Source organism: Leptodactylus fuscus, chromosome 1, assembly GCF_031893055.1.
Source record: "Leptodactylus fuscus isolate aLepFus1 chromosome 1, aLepFus1.hap2, whole genome shotgun sequence".
Classification (NCBI taxonomy): domain Eukaryota; kingdom Metazoa; phylum Chordata; class Amphibia; order Anura; family Leptodactylidae; genus Leptodactylus; species Leptodactylus fuscus.
In genome coordinates, this window is record NC_134265.1 from 37,997,661 (window position 1) to 38,023,089 (window position 25,429).

At 44.0% G+C, this 25,429-nt stretch overlaps 1 protein-coding gene across 1 annotated transcript; it reads left to right on the plus strand.

Annotated features, from left to right (window-relative positions):
* The first annotated feature begins 2,831 nt into the window (after positions 1-2,831).
* PIGO (phosphatidylinositol glycan anchor biosynthesis class O) lies at positions 2,832-19,320 on the plus strand. Its single transcript, XM_075269725.1, has 11 exons — positions 2,832-2,879; positions 7,101-7,591; positions 7,817-7,960; positions 10,420-10,543; positions 10,716-10,875; positions 11,132-11,305; positions 12,072-13,635; positions 15,182-15,385; positions 15,520-15,725; positions 16,795-16,865; positions 18,761-19,320. Exons 2-11 carry the CDS (start codon positions 7,111-7,113, stop codon positions 18,888-18,890), a joined length of 3,258 nt encoding a protein of 1,085 aa, XP_075125826.1. The 5' UTR covers positions 2,832-2,879; positions 7,101-7,110; the 3' UTR covers positions 18,891-19,320.
* The last annotated feature ends 6,109 nt before the right edge of the window (positions 19,321-25,429 follow it).

Consider the following 25,429-nt stretch of genomic DNA (forward strand, 5'->3'; position numbering starts at 1 on the left):
GCTTACCAAAAATCAACTATCTGAGAAGTCTGCAATCTACTCTGGCTTTTTTTTTCTTGTATTGACGTCAATATAAGTAAATCCCTTGTGTCCTTCTACAACTCAGCTGTCACCTCTTCTTAGTATTTGCCCAAGCGGTGCCTTAGAGGTTTCTCAGGTTTTATTTTCTTATGGTGTCACCTGCCGCAGTGATCACAGGGAAGGATAAGATCTGGTAAATGATAGTGGGGGATCAGTGGGATAAGATGACACAGTATGCCACTATCTTCCACTGATGTTGGGGGACATTGCAGCAGGAGGAGGAGGATGATGGTAGTAGGCAGTGTTCGTTCAAAAGCACACGTTGTAACCATCCAAATGTGATGGTTATAGAGCAGGCAGAGAAGACAACACTGTCTGTCTTGTTCTGCTTCTAACGCAGTGATTGGTCAGTATAGCCCTGAGACCAATGATGGGCTGTGGAGATCAAGCGCGGTCACTGCTGCAACCCACATCAACAAACACCAGGGGGAAGCAGCTGGGATGGAGCTGCAAGGTAATTAGAAGATGAGTAACTTTTGGGGTCTTTGGGTTCCTTCCCTGTCTTTGGTCTATTATTAAAATCTGACATCCTCTTTAAATGTGGATTGGATATAGCAGGAGATGATGCTATGTATGGTATGGCAGTATATATGGTAAACTAGGAGAACAAGCCTCCATTAGTACTGGTGCTGGCTATAAGAGGGAGAAAACCTCTTCTAATGGATGTGCCTCAAGTTCCACTTTACCTTCAGGGTACTGCGTCACAAATCTACTGCTTAACCGCACAGAGTAAGCCTCACTGACATGCTGTGCAAAAAAGTGAAAATGGTGTGCGGTGTGTGTTTGTTATAGGTTTACACTCCAGATATTACCTGTTGCACCATACACCCTTACAGCATGTTCTCGTGTAACTGAAATGCTACAAATCCTCACAGAATATCGATGGAAGTTGATCTACGGTGCAGATTCAACATATGCAGTATGTCTGTTGTTGCAATTCCACAGCATTTTCACAGTGAAGTCTGTAACAATAGCACAAATTTATTTTTTTTCTTTCCCTTTTGTGGGATACCAGCAGAAAAGAAATCTGCAGCTTTTTAGTCCTGTGGGAACATACCCTTAGGGTGTCTTCACACAGTCAGGAATTGTAAGCTAAAACCAGAAGTGCAACTTGCACAAAGAAAAAGTATAATGGAAACTATCACTTCTGTGTTTCTGTTGCAAAATACTGAGCATCTGAATGTGGCCTTAGGATAACGCAGATTTGTCTGGAGTGTAAGGCTGGGGCCTAACACTTTGAAAACATTGCGTTTTTCCCAGATTTTATTTTTTGCTGCATCTTGCTATGCCAGGCTTTAGGCTCCGTTCCCACGGAGTAACGCGCCGCTCATTCTGACACGTAAACACGTGTCAGAGTCAGCACTGTAAAACAGAATCCCATTAGGTTCCTTCGTACGCGCGCTACTCATTGAACTCAATGGGAGGCTTTTTTACCTATTGCTTTCGATGTGATACGCGTGTAAGACGGAACCTACTGAAGTCAATGGGATTCTGTTTTACAGCGCTCACTCTGACACGTGTTTACTTGTCAGAATTAGCGGCGCGTTACTCTGTGGGAACGGAGCCTTAGCCTTACTCCTAAAGGTGGGCATACACAGTAGATTTTGGACAGCTGCAAGCGACCACTCAATCCATAATGGGATTTTTAGTACTAATGATCTCACTATTAGCATTAACTAAACCACCCTATCAGTGGAGCAGTTTGAAAATTTCCAACACAACAATGTTTTGCTTGTGTGTTATTTTATTTTTTTAAACTGTTGATCAGCCAGCTAATGCCCAAGTCCAAAGCAATGTTCTCCAATCTGCTGTGGTGTAAGGCATTCTGGGAGTTGTAGTTTGCAACAGCTGGAGCCACAGGTTGGCGATCACTGCTGTACAGCCACAGTTCACGTTATTGCATATATAAAAACAAGGCCATTCCCAAATATCTTACAATCCTGTTGTGTGACCAACGATCGCCGGGTGGCCCTGTGGCTCCTTTCGTAATGTCAGAGACGCAGAGGGTGCTGCGACTAGACTTCTAGCTGCAAGAAGTTCAAATGCAACCTGATATTCTTTGGTTGCATGATGGGAATTGTGGGTAAAATCACCATTGAACCCTAGCCTTATAATAATACATTTTATTTATATAGCGTCAGCATATTCCGCAGTGCTGTACAATGTGTAGGGTTCGTGTACAGACAAACAAAAGATACATTACAAAGAAATGGTCGCTTCACACAAAGGCCTGGTTTACATCTGCATTCGCGGAGTCCGAACGGAAACCATTACGCATTAAAAGCAGTTTTCAAAGAAACCACAGGGACCCCATAGACTATAATGAGGTCCGAGTGGTTTCTGCACAAAACATGCAGAGAGAAAAGTAAAAAAAAAAATCATATATATATATATATATATATATATATATATATATAATTTTCTCCCAGTGTAAAGTCACTTCTTTCTGCAGCCAAGATGACTAGTGAGGAGAATCACAGCAGGTGCTATAGAACTACAACTCCCAGCATGCTCTTCTGTGTTCCTCCACATGGAAGCTTCTCCCAGTTTCATTTACCTATCCTTTGCCCATATATCATTTCACATGCAATACATCCTCCAGCCACTAGATGTCGCCAGGCTGCGCTCGGTCTTATCGAACCTTATCTATAAGTCGTCGCTCCTCTCTATGATTTCCTACCTGCCGTAGCTGTAGTCTCCTCTCTATGGTAGCGTTGCCCTGGTGACGTTGTTCTGCTCTTCCGGGTCCTCCTGACCTCAGAATCAATGTGAGGACAACAAGCTGCTGCAGATCCAAGGTAACACCTGGGGGAGGAATGGGAATTACTTAGGAATAGTTTGTATGGGTTTCTGCACTTGGCATCTTTAACCCTGCAGATCTGTATACAGGTTAGAAGGACAGAGACTAGAGGTGTGTGTGTATATATATATATATATATATATATATATATATATATATATACACACACAGGGGTTATACAGTATATAGATCTAATCATTATATCCTCTGCTATGTCAGTATATGATAGCTTTCTACTAGACACTTTGGATATAGTATAACATTGAGACTGACTATCCGCTGCTTGGTGACTGCTTATATAATGTGCTGGATAAGACCATGTTCACACTGGAGTTAGTTTTCTCACATTAGATTGTAACTGATCATGACCATTATCTTTTTTGTGACGTGAAGGGTGACCATATTGTCAACGGAGCCTAACGGGGTCATTATGCTGGTTACTAAGATTTATTTAACTAATTATGGTCACTTAGTAATTAGATGTAACTCTGTGACACCTTTCTTATGTTCTCTTTACAATAGCTAAGCCTGCATAGAGCAGAAAACACAATCCCAAAAACGCATGTGTTGGGTCTAGTTCACACAGGGACATGGAGGAGGATTTTGACAGCGGAATCCACGTCATAATCCTCCTCCATAGTCTATGTAGACTGCTAACTTTTTTTTTTTTCTGCTAGCAGAGAAAAAGATGCGACATGACCTTTCTTCAGGCGTTTTCCACCTGAAGAAAGCAATAGAAGTGAATGGGAGGCGAAAACCACGCGGTTTTTTTTTGCAAAAATAAGCGACGTTTAAGTAGCGTGTCAGTATTACCAGTGGAAACGCAGGCGCTTTCTGAATAGGTTTAAAGGCTATGGTCCCACGGAACATAATCGCCGCAGAAAAATCGCGGAGTTGTACAGTCAGGGCCAAAGTGGATGGGATTCTAGCGAATCCCATGACCCCTTTTTCAGTAAAAACCGCAGTGTAGACATGCTGTGATTTCCAAAACTGTGAACTGTCATATAGGATGAATCTGAAGAAGATCGGGGGTGAGGGTGGAACGAAACCGTAAAAAGTCACTTTCTTGTGCAAATTGCTGATGCAAAAAAATAAATAAATACAAAATGTATCATGCCTTGTACTGCAGTTTTCTAGCCACACTGTGTTTTCTGCTGGGCTTTTTCCACAATGTGGGTGATGAGATTAAATAACATCTCATTCACATTGCTGGGACTGTAGAACTCCTCACTGTTTTCCACTTTGTTTCAATGGCCAAAAATACTGCGTATCTTCAATGTGTTGCCTCAACCCTCATTCCCATCTCGTTTTGATCATCTGTTTAAGAGTAGGTTCGCACTACTGTTGAAAGTCCGTTATGATGGCGTCCATAAAAAAAAAAAAAAAAAAAAAAAGTGCCTATCATAACAAACCCTAACTGATGATAATGTGTCCTTTTTTTTTTTTCTTAGAAGGGATTCTACCACTAAAACACATTTTTTTCTAGTTACCACGTCGGAATAGCCTTTAAAAAGGCTATTCGTCTCTTACCTGTGGAAGTGCTCTCCGCCGCGCCGTTCGTTCAAAATACCGGTTTGTACCGGTATGCTAATTAGTTCTCTCGCAGCGATGGGGGCGTCCCCATCGCAGGAGCAGCGATGGGGGCGTCCCCATTGCAGCTCGAAAACCGACCGCAGCGCCGCCTCTCTGGTCTTCAGTGTCCTCCCCTTGCTTCTTCAGCGTACTGTCGGACGCCTGCGCAGTATGCTCTGTTCGGCGAAGATTGCTTTGTAAGCATGGAAAGAAAAAAACAGACTGAAATAAAGAAGATTCTATCATACATTAGTTTTTTTTTTGTTTGTTTTATTTATTTATTCTTTAATGTAGATTGTGAGCCCCACATAGAGCTCACAATGTACATTTTTCCCTATCAGTATGTCTTTTTGGACTATGGGATGGAAATCCATGCAAACATGGGGATACATTAATTTTTGTATCCGCAAAAACTGATCAGTTAAACTGATGATGAAAACAGGCTATGAACGGCCCCTTAAAGGAAACCTTTCAACAGTTTTGACCCCTTAGACCTCCTAACAACATCATATCGAGAAGACGTGGTGAGCAGTGTAACCGTACCTGGGATTATAGTCATGTGTTAATACCCAGGGTCAGGTGGTGACCTTGAATGAGTCCCTAAAAAATCCACCTCGGCCCTGTTGTAGGGCTTAAGTGATGGCTCTAGTATCCAATTGGAAGACCACGAGAGCAGAGAGGAGAGGTCTGGACACTGCACACGATTGGGCTGATTCTGATGCTCATAGTACTATTTGCACATGGGACACTCCAGAATGGAAAACTGGTCCGAACCAAATTGGGAGCCAGGACTCCTTACAACAGTGTCTATGGTGAGGCTATGAGACCCTGCCGCCTTGTGGCTTCCTTGTCTTTACTATATACAGTATTGGACTCCTAGGATCATTGATCACTATGATGCAAGACGTGTCATCTCCTAACTAGGTGCGGACCAGGAAATCTGGCCAATGTAAGGACTGCATTTGCTTTATTATCTTCCCCGTCGAAATGACAGAAATCACAATAGAACCGTCAACGGGAGTTTTACAAACCTGTATATACCTTTATAAGTGTAAACACGACTTGAGTGAACAGAGGCGTACAGAGACCGGTCAGTGCTTTCAGTCTTACTATAACCCCCATTCATATTGATAAGGATCTGTTCTATATACAAGGCCTGCTCTCATAGGAAATGGGCCACGTCCTAGTACTTAGACCCCCATCATCCCATTAATAGATTATAAAGCAATGTGGTTTAAATTTGGGGTAAATCTGATACAGATTAGATGACATCCTGAATAAGAAATGACTGTTTAACCCATTTTAGTCCACACTGATGGGTTCTCTTCTCACTGTGTGACCCTTCCCTCTGTATGTGCAGTGTACTAAGGAGATTAGAGGAGAAGGATAAGATGTGTGACCTTCTACTGTTCTGACTGTAGGGGGTGGGGAGGGGTCTTATCATATAAGCAGCAGGTGTACAAATAGGACGACCTTAGCTTGTAGCTGGTATGTGACCTATACCTATGCCAGGAGATACATCACCAGTTATGGGCAATGGGTATGAACAATGCTAAGTAGTAATGCCATCATCGTGTAATACCAGCAGATACTCATATTACACCAGTTTACCAGGTTTTTTGCACACATCGCGGTCACGTTTCATTTGTACTGCACTATGTGAATAAACCCTTCGTAGACAAACAAAAAAATCCACCTGTCTATAAAAGCAAGAATGCTGTATATGTGATCTTCTCTTCTGTATAGGTGACAACATGTTGGTCTGACCACAAGGATCTTTATCAATCCTGCTTCCCCTGATCCCACCAACAGCAAGACCAGACCACAGTCAGGAGGATTTGAGTGGGGCGGTGTTGTGTCTGCTCTACTGTTCCATTCATCTCTATGGGTTTGCCAAAGAGAAGCTGAGTAGACTGCACGGCTATGTCTGGCAGATCCATAGAGATGAATGGAGTGCCATTCAGTTCTCCTGGCTGCAGTTTTCTTATGGGGGCAGCAGAGGACAGGGGACCACATTCTAGCTATCAGTAGGTTTGTCAGCAGTCAGACCCCTCCACAAGTAGTTATCACTTTTCCAATTCATAGATGTTAAAGGGATTCTATCATTAAATTGCATTTTTTTCTGGGTACCACGTAGGAATAGTCTTAAGAAAGGCTATTCTTCCCCTACCTTTAGATGGCTTCTCCGTGCCGCCGTTTGGTAGAGATTCCGGTTTTCGTCGGTATGCAAATGAGTTTTCTCGCAGCACTGGGGGCGTCCCCAATGCTGCAAGAGAAATCTCCATTTTCTGGAACGGCCTCTCCCTGCGTCATCTTCCGGCGGTGGCTTCAAACTTCTAGGCCTCGGGCCTTGTGCAAAGCCGACTGCACATGCCTGCTGGCCACAAGAAAATGGCTGCTTACAATACTGCAAATCAATGAGTCTGTGGAGCCATCTCGATACAGGCGTATCAGCCATGTGCCATCCATGCTGTACGTTTGACATGTACTCAGGATACCCAGTAGCAGACAAAGTATAAGTGAGTGATGTTACATTATATAATATTATATATGGCTGTAATAATGGCCGTCACCCAGTATCTGCAGTCTGTGGAGAGAACATATTAGTAGGAAATGTTCTTTATTGATCTCTGTGTTTCTTGTTCAGATCTTGCAGGATGAAGAGGGCGCCGTTGCTTCTGTTCCTGGCCTGGCTCTCGGCCTCCTTCTATTCCGGTATTTGGCTTTTTATGAGCGGTTTCCTTCTCATGAGAATTGAGCTTAATAACCAGAGTCAGTGCTCTGAGCCTCCATCTGCTGCTCCTCACCTCCAGACTGCCCCCTGCTGGTTCCCACAGAGGTTTGAGAAAGCTGTTATAGTCATTATCGATGCTCTCAAATATGACTTTGCCAAATACGACCCGGCAAACAACAACCCGAAACCTTACGAGAACAAACTAGGCGTTATCCACCAGCTCACCACTTCACAGCCACAACATGCCCGGCTGTACCCGTTCCGAGCCGACCCTCCGACCACCACCATGCAGAGGATTAAAGGCTTTACTACAGGTTCCCTGCCAACGTTTGTGGATGTGGGCAGCAACTTTGCCAGTTATGCTATTCAGGAGGACAACTTGATCCATCAGATGGTACAAAATGGTATGTATTGTCATGGTAGAGTATTTTCATTCAGAATTCTGCTTGCTTAGCTTATAGACTTTCTGACCCCCTCTGATCTTCATGACCTATCCTGATAAAGTCATTTCTGTATGAGACTGTCACAGCTCATCTTCCTCAGACCTGCGGAGCAATAGTTATACTGGGAACTTAGCAATTGTCTCACTGACATAATGTGAATGAATCTTGTACTGCTCTGTATTACAGGGAGGAGAGTGGTGTTCATGGGAGATGACACCTGGGACGGACTGTTCCCCAAAAAGTTTTACAAGTCTTACTTCTTCCCATCCTTCAATGTAAAGGACCTCCATACTGTGGACGATGGGATCTTACAGCATCTGTACCCCACCGGTGAGTGACCTGACACGAATATTTTAGTGCCACAATGTCTCATTTTAAGACCTGTCCAATTTTACAAAATCCCTTTCCCATCAGTTCCTATTCCAGTGTTGGTAAGGCACTAGAAGTATCAGAAGTTGTTTCATATACTAAGAGCAGAATTGTAATTGCTCAACCAACAACCTCCCCATTTACATGTTAACCACTATTTCTGTGAGAGTTTTTGAGCTCTGGCATCACTACACTGTCTACCAATAAGTATGTGGACCCTGTGGTAGAATAGAAAACAACATTTCTTCCTATCCAATACTTAGTAGAACCCAGCAGACGCTTCCTTATGGATGGTATTGAGCAACACAATACTCCCGGATGCCTGGTGACACTCCTGGTGTATGTGAGCCATCGGTTGGGTGCGGTTTCTCTGGCCAGCACTCGTCGGTCTCTGACTCCCAGTTTCGGGGGTCTGCCTGTACAATCACCGTTCACCTTCCACTTTGTAATCACATAGGCCACTGTCGATTTGGGGTAATTCAGTTCGCTTGCTATGTCCCTTAAGGATCGACCATTTCTATGGTATCCCCCAATTATCTCAAAATCGGACAACTCTGTACTTCGTGGCATCTTGCATTCGACTAATGCCAATGCTGTTTCCTATTTAATAGCGGAAGGCGTGACATACATCACGACCGCAGATATCTTCATTTGCATGGGTGTCCAAATACTTATTGGTAGACAGTATATAGGGGTTACAGCTGTATCAGTTGTGACTGGGCCCAGTACCCAGGGGGGTACACAGGTCACCCTCAACACACACGGGCTGGCTAAACTTCTTTAATCTCCTTGCTGACTTCCTTTGACGACGGGCAGTCTGTGCATTGTACATTTAGGACCCCTGCCCTCTAGTAAGCTAAAGTGAGAAGATTTATGATACACAGCCTTCAACTGTAAGAAAGGAGAAATTAGTGGTTGGGATGTGGCTGATTGTGAGGAGAAGCTGCACATGGGGGAAGCCATTCCTGGTCTTCTGCACCAGTGCACATGAGACTTAAAGGGGTCATCGAGCTTACTGAAATCTGTAAATGCATCCACATTAATGCTAAACACTCACTGGTCCCTTGTGCACCCTTTGCTTGGCTTTATTTTACTTGTTGCTCCTTGTATCGCTGTTATTTCCATGCAGTGAATCTGTGGACAAACTACATTTCCCACATCTGAGGTCCCGTGCTGCTATAACATATTGTTTGCTTGCTCTCTACCCCCCATCCCCTTTCCCTTTTGCAGGGAGCAGCAAACGAACCATCACATCAGCTTTAACCTCGGATGTTGGATTGATTTCATATCTGTGATCTCATTGGAGGGGAGAATGGAGATGGGTGGGGTACACACACAGAGTGAGAGCAGACAGATAAATCATGGGAAATGTAGTTTGTCTACAGATGTCACTGCATGTAAATAATATTGATACAAGGAGCAGCAAGTAAAATAACGCCAAGCAAAGGGTGCACAAGGGAGCAGTATGTGGCATTGCTGTGGATGTATCAGCGGATAATTTTTGGAAGCTGGATAACCCCTTTAAGTTGCGGCCCTGTCTATAAGAGCCTGAATGTCACTCCCTCATAGACTTAAAAAGAAAACAGGGATTCCCGACTGTTGTGTGAACCAGGAAGGTCTGTCTGCCATTTACCGGACCAGCTAGGGAACAATTTCAGTCCTTGTATTACAAGAATACATTCGGTGAGAATACACCTTTCTTGAAGAACAGGTCATGTAAGTTCTTGGCTCCATCCGTCTCTGGGAGAATCCCCCAGGTGCTAAAGCCTAAACCCTTTAGCAGTGTCTATTGTTTCTTCAGCACACAATAGAGACTTATCAGAAGAGCTGTCTAGGTATTTACAGCCCAATTGTCTTTTTTACTGTCCAGGCTGATAGCCCGAGTCTATATCAAGTTCACCTTCTCTCCCCTTGTACTACAGGGACGAAGAATTAAAATAATTGAGTCGGTTGTATCAGAAAACTTTGGGGACTCCTGCAAGATCTGGGATTGGCATTTGTCAAAAGTGACTACAGCATTAAAATGGTTTTGAAGGGAGGGCGCCCCTCCACTAGTCATTGGAATCCCAGCAAACATGATGTTTCTATCCCCAAATACTGCTATTAAACACCACAAAAAAAAAAATTCTAACACTTGTACGTTGATGGAACAATAAAAAAAAAGTTATAGCAGAAACCCAAAACCGTTGATTCTCCTGCAGCGCCACCATAGGAACAAATAGGTATTGCAATGCAGCTTTGAAATCATTTGACTATATATTCAATACCCGGTATCCTTCAAAGCCCTTCTTTGTAGTTGTTCTCCACATTTTTTAATCTATGAAAGTTCCAAATTGAGGAACCCCCCCCCCAATTCAGAAATCTCTTAGAGAGTTGGTGAATTGATTCTTCTAAACCAGACTTCTGATTTGTCTTAACAGTGGATGGAGCGGACTGGGATATAGTCATTGCCCATTTTCTTGGTGTCGATCATTGTGGGCACAAACATGGTCCGGACCACCCGGAGACTGCCAAGAAGCTGATGCAGATGAACCAAGTCATCAGGTGAGGGGATTTACTTATTTTTCGGCTTGGTATTGCTGATGTTTTGAAGACATTCACCATCCTCAAATCTGCGACTTGGAAAAAAATGTAGTTACAGATGACAAACTTTGCAGATGTCCTTCTTGTAAATACATCTAAGCCCAGGTAACAAACATGATATCTTCTTCCATAGCAACCTCATAGAACATCTGGATGACAAGACTCTGCTGGTGGTGGCCGGCGACCATGGGATGACTGACACCGGAGACCATGGAGGAGACAGTGAGAAGGAAGTGACTGCGGCCCTCTTCTTGTACAGCAAGGCCCCTCTGTTTGCTGACCAGCTGCAGATGGTATTACTTTCAATAACGTGAACTTAGGAAGGGTTAATATTGCTTGTTGTAGCTCCAAAGACACTTTCTGCAAAATCCTATATAAATCCACATATGGAAAGAGCGTGCTGGGCAGTTAGGTTGCGACCTAATGATGATGTTATATGGACAGGTGATGGGGTAGGATAAGGATATAGGTATCGAGGACTGTTTGCTTCATAAACATTTTCTGACATGTTCTCTCTCTCTCTCTTTTTTTTTTTTTTTTTCCTTTAAGGAACCTGCGGCCATTCCCCAAGTAAATTTGGTCCCCAGCCTGTCTCTGCTCCTAGGTATCCCCATCCCATACAGTAACCTGGGAGCTGTTATTGATGACCTCTTCGGATTCTCTGAAGACAAATTATCTGCTCTGCTTTCGAAGACCAGCGCTTACCATCTGAATGCCCAGCAGGTACCATCTCTCTGGTCAAGTACTACTGCTTGTACAGTATTACCTACATGTTGTAACTAGCATTGAAGCCTAAAAAGAGGGAACCTAGGAAGCAAAACAAACAACATGACTGCACCCAAACCACACCGTGTCACACAGTGCCTGGCAGACCCATTGACTATAATGGGATCCATTGGGTGTCTGATGTTTTTAAAGGGATCCTATCATTAAAACACAATTTTTGGTGACTAACACGTAGGAATAGCCTTAAGAAAGGCTATTCTTCTCCTACCTTTAGATGTCTTCTCCGGGTCACCATTCGGTAGAAATCCCGGTTTTCTTCTGTATGCAAATGAGCTCTCTTGCAGCACTGGAGGCGGGCCCCAGCACTCAAACAGGACTGGGGGCGCCCCCAATGCTGCGAGAGAACTCTCCAGCGACGCCTCCATCTTCTTCAGGAACAGCCTCTTCACGCGTCTTCTTCCTAGTAAAACTTCTAGGCCTCAGGCAGAGCCGACTGCGCTTGCCCATAGGCCACAAGAAAATGGCCGCTTACTTACTGCGGCTATTCCTACGTGTTAGTCACAAAAAATTGTGTTTTAATGATAGGATCCCTTTAAGCTGAACTAGTGCAGGAAAAAGGAGGACTTTTTTTTTTTCTCCACTTTCTCCCCCCTATAGTGTAATACTGACATGCAGCCTGGTAACCTATAATATCCTGCAGACATATTTGTCTCTCTCAGTATATGTTGCATGTAAGTTACTTACCCTTTGCTCTCTCTATCAGGTGGCTCGCTATTTGGACTCCTATTCTCGGGCTGCTGGGGATCTGCCCACTGAGAAGCTGAGGGATCTAGCAGATCTCTTCTCTTCAGTGACCGCAGAATATGAACAGCTTATGTCACAGAAGGAGCAGCAGTCAACAGAAGTTCTGGAAGACCATTTGCAGAAGATTATACATAGGCTCCAAAGCTACCTGAACCAAGCCAGGGGTGTGTGCATGGAGTCCTGGGCGCGCTTCCATCCATTACACATGATCATGGGATGCATCATACTACTCACCTCCTGTTTCCTTTCTTACATAATGGCTGAGACCGGTTCAGCCCTGACTTTGCCATACAAGCATTTGCTGGGCTATCCGCTTCTTATTTCTGTATCCGTCACCGCCATGCTGGGCCTTGCGATATGGATGTCAGTGCTGACACTCGATCTGGTAACTCTTTGTGCCGCAGCCACTTTTGTCTCCCAGATGTGTTTTTACTTCAACTTTAGGAAAAAGAAGTGTTCACAGATGAAATGGCGGACACGTCCCTTGTATCTGTTACTGTCAGGACCCTGCGTTGTGCTTTTATTCCGCTGCTGCTCTCTGTTTTCAGACAGTTATGTCGTCGCAGAAGGGAATGTGGCGCCTTTCCTTCTCACATCTCTGCTCACAGCGACAGTGGTGAAACTACATTGGGATGGTAAGCTGATGCTTCCCACATTTACTCCTCTAGGAAATGAGTCCTTAAAACCTTCTCTGACCCCGGTGTACAGGAAGGATGGCTCCCGACTTATGTGGCTACTGGCCGCACTGGGGATGTGCGTTCGACTTTGTGAACTCTTCCATAATTGCCGAGAAGAGACTCCAGATTGTCAGCCATCCTCATTCCTGTCTCCTCTGTCGAGTGTTCAGAACCATGAGGTGAAGAACTTTTCCTATATTTGCTGCGTTCTGTGTCTTGGGTTCATCGTGTTCCTCATCAGAAAGTGGCTGCAACATTATGGAAACCTCAACAGCTCCTCTCCGCTGGTGCTTTATGTCCGCTGGGGCTTCCCGCTTATAGTGTTGGGGATCGCTTGCTACTGGGCAATGAATTCAGGTACAGAAGATAGCCTTACAAAGCTGAAGGAGCTCACACACATTGCTCTGGTGGCCTGTCCTAGAGCTATCTATGCCATGGCTGGGCTGGGCCTTCTGCTGATCCTGTGGAACCCTATAACTGTCTTTATGAAGAGCCGGGTCTCTGATGATGACAATACAGTAACTACATATCGTGGAGCGCCTGGCTCTGCCGCTGAACTACAGCATGTAATCCCTCAGATCTACAGGAAAATGCAGCGTACGCTGAAGAGCCGCCTTCAACATGGAGGTCAGGGAGAGGATGGAAAGAAGGGAACAGCAGTCGAAGCTTATGGTCTGGGTAGCGTGTACTCTGCCGCCATGCTGGTCACTCTTTCTATTCTTACTCTGGTTCTGATATTGCTACACAGCGAGAGGTTGACCCCGGCCTTCCTCCTGCTCTTACTAGAAGCCTTTGTCATTCTGCACATCCACGGACAAGTCACCAACCTTTATAGTGATGGCATCGGTAAGTAATCTGAGTTATAGCAAGAGTATGACTTCAAATATGGCTGAAGGATTTATATGATGGGAAGAGTGATAGTTAAACCTTACCTTTAGATGCTTTCTCCACGCTGCTGTTCGGTAGAAATCCGGGTTTTCTTCGGTATGCAAATGAGTTCTCTGGCAGCACTGGGGGCGTCCCCAATGCTGCAAGAGAAATCTGTAGTGACGCCTCCATCTTCTTCTGGAACGGCTTCTCCCTGTATTTTCTCACGTCCTGGGTTTCAATCTTCTAGGCCTCGGGCAGAGCCGTCTGCACATTCCCGCAACCACAAGAAAATGGCCGCTTACAGAGTAAGCTGTGTAAGCGGCCATTTTCTTGTGGCTGCAGGAATGCGCAGTTGACTCTGCCCATGCCTGATGGCAGAGCCAACTGCGCATGCCTAGAATATTGAAACCCAGGATGGAAGAAGATGCAGGGAGAGGACGTTCCAGAAGAAGATGGAGGCATTGCTACAGGGTTCTCTTGCAGCATTTGGGACGTCCCCAGTGCTATTTGAACACTGAGGACCGCCCCCAGTGTGAGACAACTCATTTGCATACTGAAGAAACCCAGATTTCTACTGAATGGCGGCGCGGAGAAGACATCTAAAGGTAGGAGAAGAATAACCTTACTTAAAGCTATTCCTACGTGTTAGTCAGAAAAAAAGGGTATCCAATGATAGGATCCCTTTAAAGAGTGAACCTTCACCAGTAAATGTAAATCCCTGACTTGTCCTGGTCTCCAGTTAAAGGGAACTTGTCATGGCAATTTGGGATACTGAACCATCCACAGGTCCTTATGGACGGGGAGTTTAGTGCCCCAAATCGTCGTGTTTACAGCAGTCTGCATCTGCATTAAAATTAGAAAAAAAAAGCTTTAGGCTCATCTATGGTTTGTATTCCCCTTGCTGGCACATTTCTTCAATGAAACCAGAGGAGCACACCTTGGCTTCAGTGCACATGCTCTGAACCTTTGGCACTTGCACATTGAAGATATGATGTACATCTCTGGCTTCATAGAAGAACTTTGTAGGATCTGGGAGCCCCAGATGAGACTCAACACACTCTAGGGAAGTGTAACATGGCGATTTAGGACACTAAACCCCAGACTTCTAAGGACCTGTGGGTAGTTAAGTGTCCTAAAACGCCCTGACAGGTTCCCTTTAAGCAATAATTATTTAATGGATTTGTTTCTTGGGAGATAAGCAATATGGCGACCAGTTTACAACAACTTTTATAGAAGCATACTGACAAGAATCACACTGTTACTGGCATACATCTGGCCCATTGTAGGCTATGGATAAGTTTGATGTTTATGCAGAGAGCATTTCCAGGCAAATGCCCAAAATCGTACTGAATATGGAAAGAAACTTTGGATTGGAGGGGATCCCACTCATGGAACCCAATTGATCCTGTCATTTTCCATGTTTGGATGAACATAGTGAAAACTGGAGCGCTACTGGATTTAGAGAGAGCTGCCATGGCTTGTTACCTTTTCTGTCATTGAAATATATATCTTTTTTCTGCAGAATTATTTAGCGTTCCATGGTACGCAGTTCTAGCCTGGTCTCTCGTCGCCACCCAAGGCTTCTACTCCACCGGTCACCAACCCGTCTTCCCCGCGATCCACTGGAACTCAGCTTTTGTAGGATTTCAGGATGGACACACAAATAATATCATGCCAGCCCTTCTGGTTGCAGCAAACACCTTCTCGGCCAACATCCTGTTCTCAGGTAACAGTCTGCAATGTATTATACAAGATGGAAACCTCTCTGTTTAGGTTTAGAGGGATGGGTCTGGGTGTCATGGATCTGTATGGGGTATTTGTTCTCTTTTAATTAAGTTCCATTTTTCTCTCCTGAGGAAGCCGGATCCTGTCTATTGCTGCTTTGGCCATTTCTATGTGAGTCCCCCACTTCTCGGAGAAAGAAAGGAAAGAAGGAGAGCAGAGACGGCGAGACTGAAGACGATGATATGCCTATGATGGAGATGAGGCTCAGGGAGGACCCAGACAGGTTCTCTGTAGCTCTGCTGCAGCTTGGGACCAAGTATCTGTTCATCCAGGGAATACAGGTACCTACTTTATATTGTTTTTAGTTTGGGCACACATTTTAAATCATTCCATTATTCATCATAGAGGGATTTGTATTTGCAATATAGCTACCCTCCCCCCATCAGCCGATAGGATCAGTCACAGCTCGAGGATTTGTACAGTGCACATATCCCTTTAATACGTGCACTGTACAAATCCTCGAGCTGTGACTGATCCTACCATTAAAACCTCTTTTTTTGGCGATCACATGTCAGAATAGCCTTTAGAAAGGCTATTAGTCTCTTACCTTTAGACGTGGTCTCCGCCGTGCCATTCCTTAGAAATACCATTTTCTACCAGTATGCAAATTAATTCTCTGGCAGAAATGGGGGCAGGCCCCAGCGCTGGAAATACGATAGGGGCGTCCCCACTGCAGCTCGAGAACACGCTCCAGCGACGCCTCTATCTTCGGCTGGATCCTCCCCTTCTCTGTCGTCTACCTCTGACAACTGCTCAGTTGGCTCTGCCAGTGAGACACCAGTAGAGCCGAGTGCGAATGACGGCCGGCGGCCATTTTTGGGAGGCCGCTCCTGCGGAGGTCACATCTAAAGGTAAGAGACGAATAGCCTTTCTAAAGGTTATTCCGATGTCTTATCCACAAAAAAAGAGGTAGAATCCCTTTAAAGTGGTCCTGTCATCTCCTGTTCACACCGATTTGAAATACACCTGCCCTAAGAAAAACTCCAAAAATATCCGTCATCTGGCATCCCCAGCATACATTGCAGCACCAGGAGGTACCACTGTTGACTCCTCCAATTCACTGTGCTGGGTTAGTGCAGCTCAGTTAGCGCTAACTTGACTGAAAAATGAGCTGCAGTAACCCAGCACGGTCACAGGGCAGGTTATCAATGTCTATAGTTTAAAAATCCCCTTTAAGACAAGTTCTGGTTTCATGCTTTTGCCCTGAATACTCTGAATACAGTTACTGTAGTCTGTATTCTGCCTTCCCTGCTCTATAGCCAGGATGCTTCTACCTGTCATTGAGTTTATATATTATTATGTATTCTAGAGTCCCCACTTACATCTAATGCGTCTTATGTGCTTTTCCAGCTGCTGTCCTGCGTCTGTGCTGCCATGATACTCCGACGCCACCTGATGGTCTGGAAAGTGTTTGCACCAAAGTAAGTCCTATATGATATTTACATTTACAGAATCACTCTATAGCAGGTTTTACCATAACGTATGCCCTAAATATACTAAAATGAATTCCAATGATTAAACTTGTGATAGTCAATGTGCTCACAGAATCAGAAACCGTGCGAGCATAGTCATTGCTTTAGAAGTACTGTATGAATGCTGACTGATATACAGGGCTGTATGCACTATGGTGGTATTACAGCAAGGTCGGCCGTACACATTTTGCCAAGTGCTGTCTCTCTTAACCCCCTCTTTTATTCTTACACATACTGGGCTAATGTGGTTGATGGAGAGAATTGTTGCCAGACACTTCTGGTGGTGCATTATATCCCTAGTACACAAGGAACGGACATGTGAAATCCAACTGCTTGATCCTTCTTGCCAGGGAAGAGTCAGTAGGATCCCATATGCTGAAATCAGAGGGTTCAGACGACATTTATCTATTACAAGTACTGTAGAGGGGTATTCCCATAACTCTTGTTCTGCAGCCTGCTCTCTTCACTTCCTAGATTTCTCGGCACATTGGTGGGCGGGGTTTCACTTGCTCTGCTATCTGTTATGTTTGCATTCAGTAATGAGGGATTGATTGTAAATGCATTACCATAGTATGAAGCTGATGTAGCAGAGCTGGATTTGAGTCAGCTTGCATTACATACAGAGGTAATGGACTCAGCCCTATCTCAGCCCTTATCAGCCAAATTCAATTAAACCGGCTGATAAGTGGAAAAGCTGAAGATAGACAGCACAGTAATCCAGGAGCTCTCACCTCCCCCCTCCCCTATCTGAGAAGCTCCGTCGCTTGTCAGCCCCTCTCTCCCCCCCTGAGAGCAGGCAGCTACCTCACTTGGGAAATAATCAGATAAGCCCAGTAATCGTAGAAATGCAGTGTCAACAATGAAGTAAATAAATTAAGATAGCGGCCAAACAAAGCAGTTTTGATGAAGCAATGTATTTAGGAAAAGTCTTAAATTAAAAAAAAAAAATAGCAGTATAGATAGGATGCTTTTCATGGGACAACCCCTTTAAGACCTTAGGATTCAAATGTAATACCATGAGGATGCAGCAGGGGGTGGTGTAGTTCTGGTGAATGCAGGTAGGCACTACTGTGGGCGTGTGTGACGTGACTAGGCAGGGGCTAGTGGAGTGGAATATATCTTCATCTAGTAAGTGAAATACACAACTGATAAATATCAGCCATATATATGTAAAAACGGTCATTTATACAACACTTGTTCTTTGACAAACTGCTATACTGTACTACTGAATGGGATAGAATATACAAAATAAACACATTTTCATCAAAGTTCCATCGTAGCGAGTCGCAGCAGGTATAACAATGATTATTACATATAAAAAAGATACTTTACTCCAGTTGCATCCAAAGCTGCAAACAAAAGGTTGCTGGCTGCCATATGGAATATATACGAATATATGTCGAATTTATTGCACATCTTAATAAATTCAGAGCTTCCCCTGCCATCTGTGTGCCGGAATCTGACAAATACACCAGGACTTTTCCAGGCTTTATAATTGATGACCTATCCTTAGGTGTAAAGGGGATTGCAGTCAAATTTACAACCCAATTTACTGTCTTAAATTAATTTATTTTTTCATGTAGCTTGTGAGTCCCATATAGGGATCACAATGTAGATTTTGTTTCCCTATCAGTATGTCTTTGTAGAATGGGAGGAAACCCACGCAAACACGGGGAGAACATACAAGCTCCTTGCAGATGTTGTTCCTGGCAGGATTCGAACCCAGGACTCCAGCGCTGCCACCGTGTTGCCCCAATTTACTGGCTTAAAATGATGAATACCCCCTACATATTGTAAACCCTGATGTACAGACTCCATTGTAACACTGTGTGTGCTTCTCGCAGGTTCTTGTTTGAAGGCTTGGGTTTTGTAGTCAGCAGCCTCTTCCTCCTCCTCGGGATTGCATTGGTTTTAAGGGTTGACTGCGCGGTCAGTAACTGGTTCAGGAACCTCACCGTCCAGCAGAACAGGTAGCGCTGCAGGATATGGGCAGATAACAGACTCCGAATTCACTCAGTGCCTCGAGGACGGTTGTACCTACACAGCTCAGGACATCGGTTACTGAGAAGGTTGTGGTGCTCACAGGGGTTTTGCCTCCATTTGCTTCCTAAGGGCATCGGACTCTATTGAGAAGTAGAAAATGCTGCATCAACATCAGGACATTTTGCTCAGTGGCTGCAGGGGGGCTCCTGTGGTGACCCCACCAGCCTGTGTACAACCAAAGTGACTTGAAGTATAAAGAATTCACTGTGCCAACCGAACTGTACAGGAGCGCATCTCTAATAAATGTCGGTAAGAGGGGGGTCCATCTTGGATCTGTATGTTGCCAATCGATTGGGTAATGGGAAAAAAAAACTGCCAAGGATTTCAGAAATTTCTGGATTAAAAAATAAAACAAAAAAAAACACCCGGGTCACACTTTTTGTCTCTGCTTATTTATGTAGTTCTATTTAGTTTACATGGGCACAACTTGGGTACATGATATAGAAGACTGGACGCACCTGACAACTAAAGGGGCACCATGGGAGGTTAGTGATGCCTACAGAAGATGGGAAGGGTGTGAAAAACTAAATGGTATCCCATCATTATTTATCATCGGCTGTGATGTCACTGTATACATTATACTTCAACTCTGACAGGAGTATGCAATGCATGCTCGCATTGTGACATCATCCCTGTACTGTGACATCACTGAACAAATTACTTCACTATTGTGACATCATTGTGTATATATTCTGTGTTCTGCAATATTACTGAGCACATTATTTCACTACTGTGACACCACTGCATATCTATAATCCCTGTACTGTGACATCACAGTGTATATAATCCCTGTACTGTGACATCACCGTGTATATAATCCCTGTACTGTGACATCACCGTGTATATAATCCCTGTACTGTGACACCACTGCATATCTATAATCCCTGTACTGTGACATCACCGTGTATATAATCCCTATACTGTGACATCACTGTGTGTATAATCCCTGTACTGTGATATCACCGTGTATATAATCCCTGTACTGTGACACCACTGCATATCTATAATCCCTGTACTGTGACATCACCGTGTATATAATCCCTGTACTGTGACATTACCGTGTATATAATCCCTGTATTGTGACACCACTGCATATCTATAATCCCTGTACTGTGACATCACCGTGTATATAATCCCTGTACTGTGACATCACTGTGTGTATAATCCCTGTACTGTGACATCACCGTGTATATAATCCCTGTACTGTGACACCACTGCATATCTATAATCCCTGTACTGTGACATCACCGTGTATATAATCCCTGTACTGTGACATTACCGTGTATATAATCCCTGTATTGTGACACCACTGCATATCTATAATCCCTGTACTGTGACATCACCGTGTATATAATCCCTGTACTGTGACATCACTGTGTGTATAATCCCTGTACTGTGACATCACCGTGTATATAATCCCTGTACTGTGACACCACTGCATATCTATAATCCCTGTACTGTGACATCACCGTGTATATAATCCCTGTACTGTGACATCACTGCATATCTATCATCCCTGTACTGTGACATCATGTGTATATAATCCCTGTATTGTGATGTCACTGCACTTTATTCCAATACTGTGACACCGCTGTTTATATAATACACATGTCATATACTGTAATATTACTGTGCAGGATATCCCACTACTGTATAGTCCATGTACTGTGATGTTACTGTGTACGCTTCCACTAATGTGATATGACTGTGCATGATAGAGTTGGGCTCTACTACAGGTTTTACTGTAGGCCCCCATGGTTGCATGTTTGTCCCCAGATCAGTGATATAAATATGTGTTTGCGGTTGACCATAGACATTATCTGGCCAATGGCCAAGCTAGAGCCCTCTCTTCTCAGGAAGTTGAGTTATTTTGATGGTGAGATCGCTCACACATGATCCCACTATCCAATGCTTGGCTATATGGCCTCGTTCTCATCTGCATTGGTAATCTGTTCGGGGGAGTCTGCGTGGGGACTCCCCGAATGGACTACCAAACGCATTTGCAAGCGCTGTGCTGTGAAAGAACATGGATCCCCATAGACTATAATGGGGTCCGTGTGCTTGCCAGGAGATCTCCACAGGGAACATGTGGACAGGAATCTACTTTCCCGTCCGCGTAACTCGTGCGGAGATCTTGTGGCAAGCACACATTATAGTCTATGGGGTCCGTGTGCTTTCACAGCACAGCGCTTGCAAATGCGTTCGGTAGTCCATTCAGGGGCTCTCAATACAGGCTCCCCCGAACAGATTACCAACGCAGATGTGAACCAAGGGTATCACTGTTGCTTTTTATCTAATGTATAAGGCTAACCTTACAATCCAGCTTTTCTGATTCCTGTCTCCCTTGATGGCCCCCCTATGATGGATTGTTGGCAGAGCCCATCCTATATTACTATATTAGATCCTATATTACACCCACAGCTAGTTATATTGTATACAAGCTATTATAATCTGATTAGTAAACTTCAGTAATATATATATATATATATATATACAGTCCTATGAAAAAGTTTGGGCACCCCTATTAATCTTAATCATTTTTAGTTCTAAATATTTTGGTATTTGCAACAGCCATTTCAGTTTGATATATCTAATAACTGATGGACACAGTAATATTTCAGGATTGAAATGAGGTTTATTGTACTAACAGAAAATGTGCAATATGCATTAAACCAAAATTTGACCGGTGCAAAAGTATGGGCACCTCAACAAAAAAGTGACATTAATATTTAGTAGATCCTCCTTTTGCAAAGATAACAGCCTCTAGTCGCTTCCTGTAGCTTTTAATCAGTTCCTGGATCCTGGATAAAGGTATTTTGGACAAACAATTCAAGTTCAGTTAAGTTAGATGGTCTTTTTTATAACCAAACAACTCAATCTTTGTTTCCAAAATGAAGTTGGCTTCTCCAAATGTGCTTTTGCATACCTCAGGCAACTCTATTTGTGGCGTACGTGTAGAAACGGCTTCTTTCTCATCACTCTCCCATACAGCTTCTCCTTGTGCAAAGTGCACTGTATTGTTGACCGGTGCACAGTGACACCATCTGCAGCAAGATGATGCTGCAGCTCTTTGGAGGTGGTCTGTGGATTGTCCTTGACTCTTCTCACCATTCTTCTTCTCTGCCTTTCTGATATTTTTCTTGGCCTGCCACTTCTGGGCTTAACAAGAACTGTCCCTGTGGTCTTCCATTTCCTTACTATGTCCCTCACAGTGGAAACTGACAGGTTAAATCAACTTATCCTTCCCCTGAACAACTATGTTGAACAATCTTTGTTTTCAGATCATTTGAGAGCGGGCTGTCCATGTTCGGCGACCATCAAACTTAACTGAACTTGAATTGTTTTGTAAAGAGGAATGGTCCAAAATCCCTTTATCCAGGATCCAGGAACTGATTAAAAGCTACAGGAAGCGACTAGAGGCTGTTATCTTTGCAAAAGGAGGAGCTACTAAATATTAATGTCACTTTTCTGTTGAGGTGCCCATATTTTTGCACCGGTCAAATTTTGGTTGAATGCATATTGCGCATTTTCTGTTAGTACAATAAACCTCATTTCAATCCTGAAATATTACTGTGTCCATCAGTTATTAGATATATCAAACTGAAATGGCTGCTGCAAACACCAAAATATTTAGAACTAAAAATGATTAAGATTAATAGGGGTGCCCAAACTTTTTCATAGGACTGTATATATATATATATATATATATATATATATATACACACCATCATTCTTGGGAGGTTAAAATGTACCCCTAACCGAAAATATACACTTGACTGACCTCCAGTATGTGCAGTAATGATATGGTCAGGATCCTCCTGCGGCCCTGGGACAGGAAGTATCTGCCCCAGTCCATATAATGTTCTGTTCATCGGTTACATGGTCTGTGAGCAGTTCAGCCCCATCCACTAGAATGCTATACTAAGCACAGCCGCTATACAATGTATAATGCTACATCACTGCATGGTCTCCAGCGAGAGACTGCAGAGCTCACACAAACACTGCGGTCTCTTCAGACAGCTGATGGGCACGGCTTCCGCTGGTCGGGCCCCTGACAATCTTGCATTGATGACCTGTCCAAAGAGGAGAAAAATAAATTACAATACGTAGACTGGGCACAGCTGAGAAACAGCTGAAAGACACAAAGAAGTAGTGTGCAGCAAAAGTGATATTGTATATAAGTAATACAGAGAGTATTGTTCTCTGTATGAAAGAGAATATATTTATTTTAAATTTGATTTTTATTGAGGAAGAAACAGAAGGGAAATTTTCAATATATAAAACAGTAACAAACGAGAAAATCAACATAGTTCCGAACAGCAAAATGTTGCATACAAGGTCAACGCTCCAGAACGCAAACTAGGTGTGAAGGCACCACAAATATAGTCAAGTATACAAAGACCAGAAAATCGAGTATACATACGATTCTTAGATAACAGATACTGCGGTAGTACGGAAATAACAAAGGAAGACAGAAGTTCGGGAAAAGAAACAAGAGGGAAACACCAAAAGGGAGGGAGACGAAAGAAAGAAAAGGTAAAGATAACAGGATAGCAACAGAAGAAAACAGGAGAACCAAACATAATCAAAAACAGTATACCGGAGTGCAATGCCGAAGATATATGGAGTACAACAACAGAAAATGAAGCCACCTGGAATCATGAAACAGAAGACAAGTTAGGGGGTTCCTGTGGGGTCAACCTGAGACTGCAAGGAAGAAGACGCTTTACTAGTTTCCATATATGAGATCCAAAGGGACCATTGGGTACGGAATTTGATGTAAGTGTGATTTTTATTGGCCAGCATACGTTCCAGAGTGCACGCTAAATCAACATGATGGAGTAACTCAGCTACAGTCAAACAAAGAGCAGACTTCCACTGACAAGCAATCATAGCCCGAGCTGCTAGCACAACCTGCGACCACGAGGGGAAATTATCAGTGTCCAAAAAGCATAGAGCAAGGCCAGGGGAGGGACATATATCGAAACCGACTATGGTGGACATGAATTGAAATACAGCCGTCCAAAAGGCTAAAATCGGAGGGCACTCCCACCATAAATGTATGAAAGAACCCACTCGCCCGCATCCCCGCCAGCAGAGATTCAAACATGAGGGATCCATATGCGCCAATTGACTCAGGGTCCTATACCATCGTAGCATTATTTTCAAGGCCGTTTCCCAGTGAGCAGCCCCCCTAGAAACTCGTTTGAGAAAACCATTCGCGTCATACCAGTCCGGCAGAGAAATGGTTCTGTCAAGATCCGCTTCCCAACGGAGCAGATGAAGAGGCTTAACCTGCCCAGCGGGAACAGAGAGAGAGTTATAAAACGTGGACAACCCACCTTTAGCAGGAGAGGATCTATTCCACAGCTTCAAGGCTAATCTAGGGAAGATTAGCCTAGAGGGCTCGTGGGTTTGAAAAAAATGACGCAGTTGTAAATATTTGAAAAAGTCTGTTCTAGGGAGGTGGAAGTCATCCTGTAGTATAGAGAACGATTTAAGCCCATCCTCAGAATACAGAGGAGCCACTTTGTAGAGGCCTCTAGAGACCCACCCACAAAGTCGTAGCTGAGGGAGGAAAGAAGTCATGTACAGTAGGGGTAGCTTCGACAATGGAGCCAGATCTTTTCTGGAAGTGTGCAAAAAGAAATACCTCCAATATTCTCAGCCACCCGAATGGACTCCGCCAGTATGAAAGAGAATATAACACTAATGTGTATGGGATTTATACAAAGATGCCTATAAAGACTATGGGGAATATTCATGAAAAACTGGCAAAATGTATTGCCCTGCCATGTAAGACCACTGCACTACTCGCTCCTTCAGCCGAACAAAATGGATCATTTCCAGGTCACCGCAGATAGGGCCATGGACAGGAACAACACTGTGCCCATTAGGGGGCCCGGTGACAGCCGCTACCGCTGCGTTTTTTTTGTTTTTTTTTCTTAAATAGGCCGTTATGGGTCCTATTCACTTGCCGATCCTGGCTGGGCCGGGATCAGTAAGTGACACTGCGGGCCCCACAAATACTATCATTATACTCGGGGGTCTTTGCAGACCCCCGAGTATAATGATCGGCGGATCGGGAGAGGTAAGGGAACATAACAAACAGTGTTACTTACCTCCACGATCCTGCCAGGCCTCCTTTCTGACGTCTCTGACGTCACATGAACCCAGCCTGCGTCCCGGGTCATGTGACGTCTGACGTCATTTCATAAGGACAGCAACGGAGAAGAAAGCGTAGGAGCCGAGGACAGGAAGAAACAGTAATTTTTTATGTTTTTATTCCCCCAGGTCTCCGATTATTATACTCTGGGGTCTGAAAAGACCCCAGAGTATAATAATTGATTATGGGTGTCCACTATGGGCTATAATACTGTGTGCAGGGGACACTATGGGCTATAATACTGTGTGCAGGGGCCAGAAGGGACATAATACTGTGTGCAGGGGCCAGTAAAGGACATAATACT

Bases quoted from the DNA above. Each gene is read 5' to 3' on its own strand.
- PIGO (XM_075269725.1), top strand. From the start codon at position 7,111: ATGAAGAGGGCGCCGTTGCTTCTGTTCCTGGCCTGGCTCTCGGCCTCC. The intron at 7,961-10,419 runs GTGAGTGACCTG...TTGTCTTAACAG, and splicing joins ACAGCATCTGTACCCCACCG to TGGATGGAGCGGACTGGGAT. The intron at 13,636-15,181 runs GTAAGTAATCTG...TTTTTTCTGCAG, and splicing joins CCTTTATAGTGATGGCATCG to AATTATTTAGCGTTCCATGG.